This window comes from Ahaetulla prasina, chromosome 2, assembly GCF_028640845.1.
Source record: "Ahaetulla prasina isolate Xishuangbanna chromosome 2, ASM2864084v1, whole genome shotgun sequence".
Classification (NCBI taxonomy): Eukaryota; Metazoa; Chordata; class Lepidosauria; order Squamata; family Colubridae; genus Ahaetulla; species Ahaetulla prasina.
The window spans coordinates 275,759,025-275,774,417 of record NC_080540.1 but is presented as its reverse complement, the minus strand read 5'-3'; the positions used below and the strand labels follow the sequence as shown (position 1 = coordinate 275,774,417).

The 15,393-nt window shown below is 37.5% G+C and overlaps 1 protein-coding gene across 2 annotated transcripts in view; it reads left to right on the top strand.

The window, feature by feature from the left end:
- Positions 1-15,393, top strand: part of ZSWIM6 (zinc finger SWIM-type containing 6) — a 120,478-nt gene that overhangs the window by 31,395 nt on the left and 73,690 nt on the right. Inside the window, exons 1-2 of one of the 2 annotated variants that reach the window (XM_058170042.1) lie at positions 7,792-7,847; positions 14,808-15,164. In XM_058170042.1, coding sequence (XP_058026025.1) covers positions 14,843-15,164 — 322 coding nt within the window. In that variant the 5' untranslated portion in view covers positions 7,792-7,847; positions 14,808-14,842. Of the gene's footprint in view, positions 1-7,791; positions 7,848-14,807; positions 15,165-15,393 lie in introns of those variants that run through there. The other variant, XM_058170041.1, reaches the window with a different exon arrangement.

Genomic DNA, 15,393 nt, shown 5'->3' with positions numbered 1-15,393 from the left:
TGCAGTTCAACCGATCTAGAAAATGCAAAATTTCAGAAAGCTAGACAAGATCAACTGAGTTAGTATTGTTGGAGTATGCTAAAATAACGCTAGAGAGAAATGTTGAGAATTAATGAGATAAGTTGAGAACCAGTTTGTTCCAAATTAATATCCATTGTATAGAAATACGATACTGTATCCAAGATACCAATTTGTTTTTCTTTTTCATAGACCTTATGAAATGTATGTAATATACAGTATGTTACAAATGCCATCTGGTGAATTATACGAAGATTGGTTGAATGGTGGATGAGTTTGATATAACTGAAACCAATAAGATGTAGACCTTAAAGCTGTTTTGACAACTGGCTTAAACTTTTAAATTCTTAATTCTTAATTTTAAATATTAATTTTAACTGGGGTTGTAATTTATATGAATTTTAAGGGTTTTTAAGTTTAAACATTTTAATTTCTTGGCCAATTATTGAATAAGTTTTTTAATTCTCTGTTTTAACTGTACATTGTTTTTTGTTTTATACTGGCTGTACACCGCCCTGAGTCCTTCGGGAGAAGGGCGGTATAAAAATCTAATAAATAAATAAATAAATAATAATAATAATAATAATAATAATAATAATAATAATAATAATAATAATAATAATAATAATAATAATAAAATAACTGAGTAATGGAGAGTAACATCAAGGATTTTCTTAGCTGTAGCTATTTCTACAATTCAGTATGCTACATTCATTCCTGTTTCAGAATAAAGATTGCTTAAGAATGTGGGAAAGAGAATAGATGAGCTATCCCATGATTTCCAGAATATTTACATAGATCTTAAAAATATATCAGGGCAGAAAGCATGAAAGAAATTTATATAGGTCTAACAGATCAGATTTAATCTGAGGAAAGGCCCCTCAAGTGCCACTTTGGTATACTAACCAGCTATTATGTATCTTTACCATTAGCTTTCCCTCCAGGCCTAAAATTAATGGGAATAGACACAGAAAGATTTCTTTGTGTACTACTGTGTTAAGTGTTTAATCTATGTCCAGGCTGATTTAGGCAGGGTAGTTTTGTTAAGTCTTTATTTGTTTTTGTTCATGAGCTCCTTAACAATATTTTCCATTTCTAGAAATAGGAAACCTTATTGGGTAAGTTCTAGAAAGGGGGAAATCAAATACTATCATTTTCATGTTGTTTCTGACAACCTATTATTGGTTGTGAGCGTTTTATATCCTCTTGGAAAGACTTATGTCGTGCTGTCTTCCTGGTATGATTTGTACAGAGTTAAGAACATGCTGAAATTTGTAGAGCAAATTCTTCTCCAACTAATGATCTTGAGTTGGCAGATTACCACTGTCTTTTGATCTAACTTGATCTTGTATAGTAGCAAGTCTTTCAAAATATCTTAGCTGGGTGTAAGAAAAGAGATGAGATTGGCAATTTTTATCCCTAACAAAAAGTGCAGGAGAAGTGCTTTACTTTAAAGCATCTCTGAGAAGTTAAAAGATGATCCATATAAATTTGGTAAGACCAGAATAATAGTGTCTCACAGTAAAAAAGTAAAGTCCATCTTTGACCCAACAGATCAGCATGCCTTTTAGCTGATTTGAAATAAAACTACTATCATCTAATTGACACACGCTGAGAAAAATTGGTATTGAATAAGCTATCTTTCCTTTTTTTCTCAGAGTTATTTCTAACAAGGACATGGAAGGTAAGCTTTGACTAATCAGTTTATGTTATACCAGAATACATCAGTGACCTTGTTTTCCTTACTAAAAAGATGAACATGAACATACATACTGAAACTATTGTTTTTTTTCCAGCACATTGAAATACTTCCTGATTCTGCAATCTGTAGAAATTTCATGTGATGCAAATGCCTGCACAGCATGTTATTTGTCTGAACAAACAGTTCTATGCATATCACTAATTAAATCAGTATGGCACATAAGTTCTTTTTCTGTATTTATGTTCAATGCACATATTGTACTTGAACTTTTTTTTAAAAGAGGCAGGGATCTTTATGTTGAAATACTTACCAAAAGAATTGTGTACTAGTGGCAGATATCAAGTAATTATGCTTATAGCTGCATAGTGGGATTTCTTATTTTGTGTGGTTTCAGGATTTAACATTTAAAGAAGGACCACCAAAGCTTCTATTTTCTTAGGCTTGAATAAATTAAAGCAAATGAATGTGGAGAAAAAAATCTGTCTGGAAAAAGACAGAATATAATTGATGGATGTATAGTTAGTTCTATATTGGAGCATTTTACTACACTGTTTCCCTGAAAATACGACCTACCCTGAAAGTAAGTCCTAGCTTGATTTTTACGTGTGCCTAATATAAGCCCGACCCCCCAAATAAGCCCTAGCTAAGACCCCGCCCACTCGGGTGCACAGGGTGGGGTGAGGCACACAAGCTAGGTTGTGGAAGAGGGTGGTAGAGCTGCCCTACTTACCAGGCCTCGCACACCCCGACATCTGCCTCACCTTACAGGCCCACTTCTTCTGCAGCCGCTTTCCGTCATTTGTCTGCATCACCCTGGCCTCTGTTTCGCCATCAGAGGCCCTTCTGAAAAGGCCTCTGCAGCTGATAACAGTGCTCTGGATCAATCCAGATCTCTGTTATCGGCTGCAGAGGGCTTTCCGGAAGGCCTCTGGCAGCAAAATGGAAGCCAGGGGGGTCCGTACGTGTCAATCTGGAGCTCGTTTTTCAGCTGCAGAGGCCTTTCCAAAAGGCCTCTGATGGTGAAACGGAGGTTGAGGGTGATGCGCATGAGTGGCAAGCGGCCGCAGACGAAGGCCAGTAGGGGGCTCCTGCTGGGCAGGGCTGTTGGCGCCACTGCCGTGAGGTGAGTCAGTAATTAGACATCCCCTGAAAATAAGACTTGGTGCCATTTTTGGTGGGAAAAACAACAACACCGGGTCTTATTTTCAGAGAAATAGGTAGTTGTGTAATAATTAAAAATGGAACTGGAGTACATAAAATCCAGAAGCCAGCTACAATTGGTAGCAATCTTTTCCTGCTATTTTCAAACTATGATATAAGCTCTAAAATTGGCATGATACAATTAAATTAAACCCTCCCCTTCAAAAACCTATGAAAACTCCATAAAATGTGGTTCATCCAATATACATTGCCATTTTGCCCACCTACAGTCCGATCAAGCAAAATTATTTATTAATTTAAGCTCCACTGATTTTTAAAGAAAAAAAATCATCTAAAGAACACGGGTGAAATTGAGAAGCTATGATTCTAACTTCACCAAACTCTAATTGGATTGATCTAATCAATGGAACAGCTTGCCTCTCAGCTGTGAGGATTCCATCAATAGAACTTTTCAAAACTATACTGGACAAATATTTGACCAGGATGGTATAAGATCTGCCTTGAGCAGACTAGAAGACTTCTGAAGTCCCTTATGATGCTATGTTCTAATTTAAAATAAACTGTTTCTTCCTCTTTAAGAGAGAAAAAGGGAAAAAACAATGAGACAAGAATAAAAGATAAGATTAAAAATTAACAGATTCCATTGTAGTATGAGTATGAATTTTGACTAGAATTTAAAGATTGCTGGACTAGAATACTTGATAATAGATGCAAAGAGACCAGCATTTGACTGAAGAAATTTGGCAGCAGCCATTTCAATCATGTTTGAGGAAAAAGAGATCTCTTGCCTTTAGGCAAGAGTATATATTATAAAGTACTTTTTTTAAGTTTGCCAAATGTATCACAACTAGAAAAGAGCTGGAATAGTATTGTTCGAGCAAATACCATTTGTAGACATCTTTGTAAGACTTTATTTGATGCCAAATTTATGGAAACCAAGATTGGTGGGCAGACATGATGCATTAGGTTGTCCTGTGGGATCCATTTGCTCAGCTACTCTGCTTTCTGTGTGGTAACGTATTTCTTTGGATTTTAATCCTCAACTATAGTAAGCTCAGGGTTTCAGATGGATTCCCATGGTATAGTAAGCCATAATGGTGTTTTTTTTTCATTTCAGCTTATCACAAAGCAGGAAAGCCAGTGTTCTGATTTGTAAGATGAAAATATGGCCTTTTGTGATAAGCTATGGTTCATTTCAGTATATTTTATCAAATAAACTACATGTATGGTTTCACCTAGATGCTCAGACAGGGTTTATAACCATAATATTTGGGTATGTACAGTGTGTGAAACCCAAACATGAAAGATTGTGAGGATAATGGGAAAGAAATGAAAGCAGACATGAAGAATCAAGCAATGTTGGCAGCTAATTAGTTGGTAGCTAATCTGATGAACAGCAATGTAGCCTGGCTGGCAGAAAACCTGGGAAGAAGCATTTCAAATTTTCAAAAACTCCATTCACTTATTCACTATGAAAAAGGTGGGAAATTTCTGTTATAGTTTTCAAGATTCTGTATTTATTTATTCTGGACTAATGTTAAAGATATCTTCCATAAATAACTTCCATAAAGTTCTTTCTTCTTTCTTCTTACCCAACTCCATGGGGCTTGACCAATGTGGCTAGGGAATTCTGGGAATTGAAATCCACACATGTTAAACTTGCCAAATTTGAAAAATGCTGGTTTAGGCCATCAAGTCCATTCCCTCTCTCAATATAGAAACGGTCTGTGTTGGTATTCCATATTTTAATTGCCTAAGGACATGTTGATTGTATATAAATTGCACATAGTAAATTTGTTACCATTATTAAAAGAAAAGGCCAGAAAATTTTTTATTAATATTTTTGTGAAACTCCATAAGACTCCTCCTGTGTAATTAAACAGTAATTTCCTCTCCATCATGTTCAATGAGTTTTATATCATTCTAGCCTACTGGCTTAAATCTTGTTTTAAAAACGAAGTTTAATTAAGATATACTCACCATGTGCTGACATAGACATAAAATCAATGCTTACTTAGCTTGAGGAAAGACTACTTGCTTTCCTTTTAGGTTGTGGATAAGTTTTTTTTCTCTTTGTAAAGAAAATGCATTAGCAATTCAGAAAGCAGAACCAAATACCCATTTTTAAATTCATGTCCTCCAAATGTTAATTTGATGCTTTGAGGCATAAATGACCTTTCTAGCCAGCTCAAACTTGTCAAACAAAGGAGCGATAGAAACAAGCTGCTGTTTGTTCTTAAACAACAGTCTGCTTCTGTGAGAGAATTTTAAGGCAAGGATGCCATCCCCTGCCCCCTATTTCTCAACAAGTTTAAAGGAAACTTTGGTGTATGCTGTGCTTGGATTTTGGGAAAAGTAGCTGGTCATCTGTGCATCATTGCTTAGACAGTGATAACTCCAGATCTGCTGGGCAAACTGAGGCAGAGGGTCCAACTTAGAAATCCTGGAGATAATGCATTGATCCATGCCTGGACAAGATGGCATTTTGTAGTGCACTTCCAAAAGATTTTTGAGGTAACTAAATGAACACTTTCAATAATGCCAAGGTGGAATAAAACAAATTGTTCTCAAGATTTAGGTCACAATAACCTTCCCAATATGATGTTTTCTAAAAGTGATAGAATTGCACCTCAAGCACCCAAGCACCTCTGGAAAGAAATAAGTTGAAGAAAAATGGATTACATCAACACAGTATTTAATTTTTGACTTCTATGACCAGTTACTAAGTTTTGTCAGAGAAATCCTCCCAGGAGGTGACATAGCCTTGACTGGGAGGGTGAGAGGGAATAGTTAATTGCCCCCTTCTTTTCCTTGTAAAAGCCATTGTACAGTCATTTTGGATAATTTTGTGGTGGGTTAGTGTCTCTTATTCCTATTTACTTCACAGAATTGTTGTGGAGAAATACTAGAAGAGGGAGTACATAGGTAGGTAATGATTTTCCTGTGTCATGTCAGAAATAGCTCTGGAAGAAGTGTATAACATGCTGCCCCAAGATTAATAAATTAATTTTCTTCCTTTTCATTAAAATTCTTAAAAGATAGGAATTGCTTCAAGAACAAGCCATGTGATAGAGTTTAATAAAATATTTGCATACCACCAAATAACATGTTTAAAGGACATATATTTGAATTATTATTGTAGTGGACTGTAGTAAGAAATATACTATTATGCAGAATGGAAATAATGCTTATTGAATTTATAGTTAATACTTTTTGATCAGTGAATCTAACTGCTGTCATGTTGTATTTACTGGAAGGCAAACAGGCATGATTTGGTTATAATCAAGATAATTACTTTAGGCTGTGTTTGTGTGCATGTATACAAATATGTGTGTGTGTATGTAGAAATATTTGTGAAGTTATAAATTAAGTAAACATTAAGTAAACATTTTGTTTTAAATCCGTTTGGCTTAATGAAGATGCATGAATATTGTATTTTTGAAGTAGACATGAGGTCTTGATAGCTGACCAGCATGAAGTCTGAGGGAGGTGAGCAGTTCAAAAATGAGAACAGTAAATAAAATAAGTAAGTAGTGGTAAATTTGTGTTTAATTTTTCTAGTGTGAAAGGTGTAATTATTATCTGTTGCAACAACACTAAACTTTTTATGTGTAAATTTTGTTAATGAATCTATAGGCTGATGAAGGAAAATGTAGACCTAGTCTGGTATATTAACCAGACATTAAGGCAGACATGAGAACGAGTTTGGTTTAGTGGTTAAGGCATCGGACTAGTAATTAGGAGACTGTAAACTCTACTCCTGCCTTGGGTACAAACCAACTGGTTGACCTTGGGCTAGTCATTCTCTCAGTCCTAGGAAGGAGACAATGGCGAACCGCTTTGAAAACTTGCCAAGAAAACTGCAGGAACTAGTCCAGGCAGTCTCCAAGAGTAAAAAACTGAAGGCACACACACACAAGTCAAACATATGTAATTATGTATGTTATACATTCACCTTACCATTTGCCTCCACCAACAATATTAGGAGTAACTGAAACAGAGAATTGATGGGAATGTACTTCTTTCTTGATGTTGAACTTACTTCCGAAATGATTGTTCTGAGCCAGCAGAGGAAGATAGTGGCAGTATTATGTGATGATTTTAAAGGCACGTGCATTTTCTTTGTGGAAGGAAGCAAACCATATTCTGTTGTCTTCATGACAGACTCATATCTCTCTACTTTTTCAAAGTCACAGTTTTTTAAAATACCATATGTTATATGTAGCCAAGTTCATTTTGTATCCAGGGAACTGTTCTAGACATCAGTGAAATTCCATGAAGCTGGATGGGGGAGAAAATAGAAGTATATTTACTATCCATTTACTTCATTTCATGAAAATATCCTTCTTTTGAATACCTTTATTTTTTAACCGAAGCAGTATCACACTCATCTCCAGCCTGGTATCTCCTGATTATTTTGGATCTAACACTTTTCTGATGACTTGCTCAGTGATGTTGGGAATTGCACTTTGAAACATCTAGAAGGCATCAGGTTGTGCTTTGTTAATGTCTATTATGTAGCTTTTGCCTATTAATTCTTATGGTGCAAGAGATTTCAGCTTCTTGTCCATGAAGACATTGTGCAGCTAAATGCTTTACCACTATACAAATATAAATAATTATCTTAGGGTTTGGGATGCTTTAATATGGTTGATTACAGCACAAGATTTCTCCATTTCATAATATAGAAAGGGATCACTAGTAAAGCTGAGAAAGTTATAGTGGCTTGAAATTTCATTTAGAAAGCTTTAAAATGGTTTTTTGTGTAGCTTTTTGTGGTTAGTTCAGTCAGTTGTAATTGGATGATATCTGCCTTTTCCCCCCTTAATTCCTGCCCAATACAATTTAACTCATTTGCTATCTGTCTGTCTAGAGTCTGTGATTCTTATTTTGTTTACTTCTCACATTAGGCATACTGTATGGGGATTCAATCAAGAAGAAGGAAGGAAAACCAAACCAGTTCCAGGTGAAAACGTTGGTCTTCAGTCAGTGCCTAAATATATATACATATATATCTAAGAGTAGATGCTTTACAGACTTCAAGGGGGTGTGGTAGAAGCTTCTCAAATGAACTTAGTAATTTTCCAGGTCTGGCATTGGGAAAGGAATGTGTTTGTATAGTACATTTTTGAATTAGATATGAGTAATATTTTTAGACTCTGTTTGCAATGCTGCTTTTGTTCTGAGTGTTACTTTCTTATTATTTGAGACCCTATTCAAATCGCAAGGCAGAAAGTTTTAATTTTGATCTATAGTGCTCATATATACTGGACACCATCTTGAAACAAAACTGACAAGTAAGCCGTTTTGGGGTGTGGGGAGCAGATTGCAAGGAGTAATGGGAAAGGGAAGACGCAGAGGGGATCATTTTGAGTAATGCCACTTAGATGTTCATAATATCTGAATAAACAAGCAATGAACAGTGTATTATATGTGGTGGCTTTAAATATACATCTTAGTAAGGTAGCAGATGCTTTCATTCTAAAATTGACATGTAAAATAGCAGTCTTTCGCAGCAGGGTGCACCTTTATCTGTGACTCCCTCACACATAATGAATAGCTAATGTATGCTGTATGGTCCACAAGAGACTGGAGAGAGATGAAAAGTGGGGGGCATTTTGGCTATAAGAACCAGCAGGATGTGCTGAGATATGCTCTTAATGGAAGCATATCCAAGAATGTTTGAGGGGTGGGGGGCAGGAAGGTTGGAACTAGTTTATAAAGCAGATAGCTCATCTGTTACACTGTATTAAATTCAAATTACTCCAAAGGACAAGCAGACGTTTGTTCACATTGCAATAAAACATACCGGCAGGCAGTTTCTAAATGTCTCTTCTTGCAAGGAAGGCATTTCTGGTGGAATTTACACTTTTCAGTCATCTCATTCACTGACTAGGTTACAAAGCAACTGTCTAGTGCAGGGGTCAGCAATCCGCGGCTCTGGAGCCACATGTGGTTCTTTTATCCGTCTGCTGCGGCTCCCTGTTGCCAATCGGCTCCACAGTTGATAGGGCTTTTGGTTAGAACAAGTGGAGGGAAAAGGATGCCGTGCTAGGAGGAGACTCTATGGTGGGGGGAACGGGACTTCCGATTGGCTCTAGAATTGAACAGGGGGCTTCAGTTAGGACCTTTGTGGCTCTTTGAATGTTTAAGGTTGCCGACCCCAGGTCTAATGTCACTGTCATAACTAATCAATGTCCATATGTCTCTCCCCCCCCCCCAAAAAAAACAAACAAACAAAAAACACACCTAACAACAACCCGAAACCCTCTATTTTTCAAGCAGTGTTATCTAATAAGAGAAAATAACTGAGTATTAGATTTTTGGGAGAGACTGATTCATTTATTGGGAGGAGAAAACAAGTGACACATTTGTAGTTTCAAATAAACATTTCCCTGAAAACACCCCCTCCCCATTTTTAAAGAGTAATATAGTTTTACAGACATGTGTTTAAAGTATGTAACCAAATGGTGACCCTGGACAGAACTAAACAAACAAAGGAAATGTTTGAGGCTCTTGATGGTTTCCACAATTCTTATCGGTAAAGACAGGCTTTGACTACTCCATAAACAGGAAAAATGGATAAGGGTCTGTTGTAACTTAAATCCAAAACTCTGCTTTGGGTTTGTTGGGTTCCGTAAGGTTTTGAGGCACATGAGCTCATTTACAGTAGCATGTTAATAAAATTACAAAATAGCTGTTGGAGAGAGGCATTGTCAGAGACAAAACGTTTGGCATATACCTTTCATGCGTACAGGTGATATTTTTCCTCTGTCACTCTGACACATACAAGAAATGTAGTGTAGGGATTAAAGTGTTGCATGAAGTCCCTAAAGAGTCAAATTCAAATTCTTATGAGACCATGGAATTCAGTGTATAATTTAGGATAGGTTACTTTTGCTGGTCCTAATCCATTTACAAGATTGTTGTAGAAATAAAATTAGTAGATTACTCCCTGTAGACTACCGAGGAAAGGTGGGATACAAATAAATCCTATATTGTACACATAATTGTTTCCTTCATTTACATGATGCAGGTAACAATGAAAAGCAGTGGGTACCATGCTGGCATACTGTGGCCTAGTTTTCATGGAACTAGCAAATGTTTAATTTTACAGCATGACTGTACTGGATGTGAAAAACATCAAATGCTCCCACATATGAAATTCCTTATCTCCATCTCTTATTGCCTAGATGAGGTACTATTTGAGAATAATAATTATTTTTTTTAAGGAAAAAGCATATGTAATCTAAAAATACTAAAAAAAAAAAAGAGGGAAATAGACCTTGATTATTCCGGATACAGGAAGAAGTAAAAGGGATACACTTTGAATGTGAATTTAAGGGGAAAAAAAGATCTGAGTGCCTTTGATATGTCTATTATGTATATGATTCATTTATTGAGGTGGCTGATCGTTCCTCTCCGGTTTTGCCCCTAATATTGCTTGAGGGGTAAGGTAATATAAATTGTTCAGATTTGCTATCTACAGAAGACTGTTAGTATCTTGCTAAAATGGATCACAGCTTGAACAGGATATGCGTGAAGGGAATAATTGTGATCATATTGGAAAACCCTTGAAGGGGAAATCTGTCTCTCTCTTTTTTACAACTATTAATTAAAGGCCAATTTTAAAAGGAAACTTTCAGAACTATAGTTTGAAAGAGTTAACTGGGATTACTTTGGTCCATGAGGCCAAAGACATAGCAGGTAGAGCAAAATATGTTTCTTAATTAACTTTAAAATATATTATAGAGCCCTTCTGGATATAGAAGCTCCATCCACCTTGCTCTTCTTTTTTGTATGAGGGTGGCAAATGCTAATTTATAGCAAATTAGTATTTTATGACTGGGAATGCCTACCACACAGTCATTTTATGAGTAGGCAAGTCTTTCTTGGTAGCCATTTGGTGAGTGTATCCATGGTATGCTTTAAAAAAAGAGATCTAGTCCAAAAACATTACCTGCTCTCTTTGGGATTGCTGGAAAAGAATATGTGTTTGCCTTGTTTTTTTCAAAATACATACTGTTCAAATGAGGTAGTAAGATTTGTGGCAAAACATATACTTTGGAAGCAATTTTTCCCCCAGATCAATCTCAAGCATAGAAGGGAATACCCTATGACTGTGATGGCAAACCTGTGGCACGCGGAGCCATATCTGTGGGCACACGAGTGTTACCCTAGCTCAGCTCCAGCATGCATGCGTGCACGGCCAGCTAATATTCGGGCTTTCCGGACCCACCAGAAATCGGGAAATTGGCATTTCCGGCCTCGGGGGGCGGGGGGTGGGCTCCAGAGTGGTTGGGGAAGGCCGTTTTCACCCTCCTCAGGCTCCAAGAAAGCCTCTGGAGCCTGCCTGAAGAGAATGAAAAACGGGCCTTCCGGTCCCACTGGAAGTCAGGAAATGAGTTGTTTCTGGCCTCTGGAGGGCCTCTAGGGGGTGTGTGGGGGGGAAAGCTGTTTTCACTTTCCTCAGGCTCCAAGAAAGCCTCTGGAGTCTGGGGAGGGCAAAAAATGGGCCCACTAGGCCCACTGGTAGCCTTTTTGCCATCACGTGCCAAAAGCAGGGGGAGCACCGGGGGGGGGTCATGCGTGCCTGTGCGGGGGTGGGGGTGGGCGGGGCATTGAATTATGGGTGTGAGCATGTGCATGTGCAACCCTCCCTGCACTCCCCCCACTTTTGGCACACGACAGCAAAAAGGTTAGCCATCACTGCCCTATGATAATTTCTCAACCTCAGCAATTTTAAGATATAGACTTCATCTCCCAGAGTTTCCCAGTCATCATATGTCAAGGAGTCATCTAGGTCAGTCTGGATCTTGAAGTTGAGGTAGGATAGTACATACTTTGTTTCTTTTCTTTCTTGTGCCATTTCCTGCTGTGGGTTTTGGCAAAACTTTGCTGTTGTCTCGACTGGAAATGTAATATTTGTTAGAGGAGATTACAGTAAATAATAGATTATTCTAAAGTAAAAAAAGAAAGTAATTGTCAGAACTAAAAGATTACCTGCATTATTTATGACAAATTTGGTTTTTCCTTATGGTCCTCAGCATTTCTTTTCCTTAAAGTAATTATTGAAGCTGCTGGGAAGCCACTGTATTCCTGAGAACATCTTGAGATCTTCTATATGCTTCCATTTATGTTTTCATTCAAGCAGTGGAATGTCACTATGGTGGAAGTGAAAAATACTAATTGTATTTTGTTAATCACCTCAAACATTGTGACCAGTGGAGATGGCATGAATTTTCTGACAAATCTCCCCTCTGTAAAAATGCAAGTAATCTTTACTGATTTTCCTTGCCTTCTCACTCACTCTTGCTCTACCCCAAATCTAATCAAGCATAAAAGTTCATGAGGAGCTGAAAGAGATGGAATTGTGTGTTTCTTTGTGTATGTGTGCCTATGAATTGAAGTCTTTACATTCACTGAGAGGAACTGGTCATATATAGATTTTTTCCCCCATGAGTATTTCATGATTATCACATGAGTATTTTTTTTTCAGAGATATAGTTTAAAAAATCTAAGTTCTGATATCATATCAAAATTGTGTTTTTTAAAAGAAATGATTACATGTACCATATTTTTTCGACTATAAGACGCTCTGGACTATAAGACACACATTAGCTTTAGAGGAGGAAAACAAGAAAAAAAATTCGAACAGGCCACGGCGAACAGGCCGCAGTGATAGGCGGTGATAGGAAGCACGGTAGGAATCCCCGCTGCCTAGATCAGCTGATTGGCACTGCACCAAGCCCCTCCCCCTGCCACAAAATTCGCTCTATAAGATGCACAGACATTTCCACCCACTTTGGGTGGGTGGGTGGAGGGAAAGTACGTCTTATAGTCCAAAAAATACGGCAGTTGAAAAAATATTAGCTCATTCTCAAAAGGTATATATTAAAACATTATACATGTTTACATGTGGAAGATAGTTTTGCTTTTATTAAGTATGGTACTATATTTGAGAAATAATTCTTTGTTGAAGTCTGTTGGGGGAATGGGTTGATTCTTATTGATTTTATAGAATTGTGTTCATTCCAAAAATGAGTCCATGTGTCATTATCAAGCTAATTATTTATTATTTTGTTTTATTTTAATTAATTTATTTATTTACAATGTCAGGTCATCATGGGTATTTATATGTCATACTGAGAACAAGGTAGACCAACATATTTGAGCACTTTCTCCCCACACAAACAGTAACACATAAAAGCATTCTACAGGTAGTTCTCATTCAGCGGCCACTTATGATTATGGTGAACAAAAAGGCTTACAACCGTTCCTTGCTGTAGCAGCATCCCTGTGATCATGAATCAGGCACTTGGCAAATGGCTTGCAATTACAAGAATCACAGTACCCTGTGGTCACATTATCATCATTTGCAACCTTCACTGCTGACTACCAACAAGCAAAGTCCATGGGAAAGCCAGCAGGAAGTTTCAAATGATGATCATGAGATGTTGTGCCTAACAGCCACACAGGGCAACTGGAACTACCATTGTTTAGGTCAGCATGGTTGTGTGATGTTGGTCTTTACAACCACATTACTTAGTGACAGATATTCCCAGTCCCAATTACCATAGTTACTTGAGGACTGCCTATGTAAGAATTGATGTCCATTATAGAACAATGTATGGCTGTGTATGCAATGTATGGCTGTGAAGGTTGGACCATAAGGAAGGCTGAGCGCCAAAGAATTGAGGCCTTTGAACTCTGGTGCTGGAGAAGACTCCTGCGAGTCCCTTGGACTGCAAGGCGAACAAACAAGTCAGTCCGAGAGGAGATCAACCCTGACTGCTCTTTAGAAGGCCAGATCCTGAAGATGAAACTCAAATACTTGGGCCACCTAATGAGAAAGAAGGACTCACTGGAGAAGAGCCTAATGCTGGGAAAGATTGAGGGCAAAAGAAGAAGGGGACGACAGAGAACGAGGTGGCTGGATGGAGTCACTGAAGCAGTCAGGATCAGCTTAAATGGACTCCAGAGGATGGTAGAGGACAGGAAGGCCTGGAGGAATGTTGTCCATGGGGTCGCGATGGGTCGGACACGACTTCGCAACTAACAACAAATAGAACAATGGGCTAAAACAATACTATTCCAACAAACTTATTCTCTGCATGAAACTAGTTTATTTCTTGAAGCAGTTCCACAACAGCTGTTGTGATGACTCCGCTGGGTGGTCAAGCTTTTAGTTTGAGAAAGAGCAGCAAGATTAACAGAATAAGTGGATCTAAAAGCCTGTTAAAAGAGAATATGTGATAGTAAACTGTAAAAGATTCATAGAGTAGAAGTACTAGGATGTCACATAGCAACTTAACTTTAAAAAGTTGTATATAGAAGTCTGTTTTATTTATTCTAGATCTGTGGGCATCAAATGAATACACTCACTGGGATTTGAAAATCCATATAACTTTCTCTAGAGTATAGCCTTAATGCAGACTTTGTGATAGTACACTAACAGCTGAGAAGAAAAGCATAGTTTCCTGAATAATTTCCATCCCTATTGTTTTGACATTTTTCATGTGTGACCCACAGCATTGGGTTTAAAAATAAATAAAGGCACTAAAATGTTGTTAGATTCCATTGATGGAAGCTTCCAGCTACCATTTGCAATAAGTAGCACTGGAAGTTGTCATTATTATGAGGGTTCTAAAGTAATACAGATTCAATATTTTGGTGTATGAATACCTGTTTCATGTTTTTTCTGTAGTCATCTACCACAATTACCACTTTGTTCATGTAGAACTATTTATATATACCGGTAAGTGTTTTTTAGGTGACTTTAGTGGCTGCTGCGAAAGGCCACAGTTGCTGTCTAAGATGGTGAATTCTATTTAAGTGCATTCAGCTTATCAAACTTTGCTTGCTTAAAATAGCAAACACACATTTTGCTGATTTTTAAAGATGACTATTTTCTTCTGATGAACAGGTTTCCACCTGAGCGGTACCGTGACTGAACCTGCCATGCAATCCGAGCCAGAAACTGTTTGCAATGTGGCTATCAGCTTTGATCGTTGCAAGATTACCTCAGTGACCTGTAGCTGTGGAAACAAAGACATATTTTACTGTGCCCATGTTGTGGCCCTTTCTTTATACCGGATCCGCAAGCCAGATCAGGTCAAACTGCATCTTCCCATTTCAGAGACTCTTTTTCAAATGAACAGAGACCAACTGCAAAAATTTGTACAGTATTTGATTACAGTGCACCATACTGAAGTTTTGCCAACGGCTCAAAAACTTGCAGATGAAATCCTTTCTCAAAATTCAGAGATCAATCAAGTTCATGGTGAGTTAGTGTTTTTTTTCTCCAGTGCTTGCTCCAGAATCCTTTTCTTTCTTCCAGGAAAGTACTTCAATTTATTCCTATTGATACTGTATTTCCGTAAGCTTTTTGGACTTCCTTTCATGTTCTCTCTCAGAATATGTTTAGAACAAATGACACTTTTAGTCTGTTAGTTTAATTAGGCAATGTGCAGAAAGCTAACTGAAAACTGGGAAAGGCTGCTTGTTCTTGC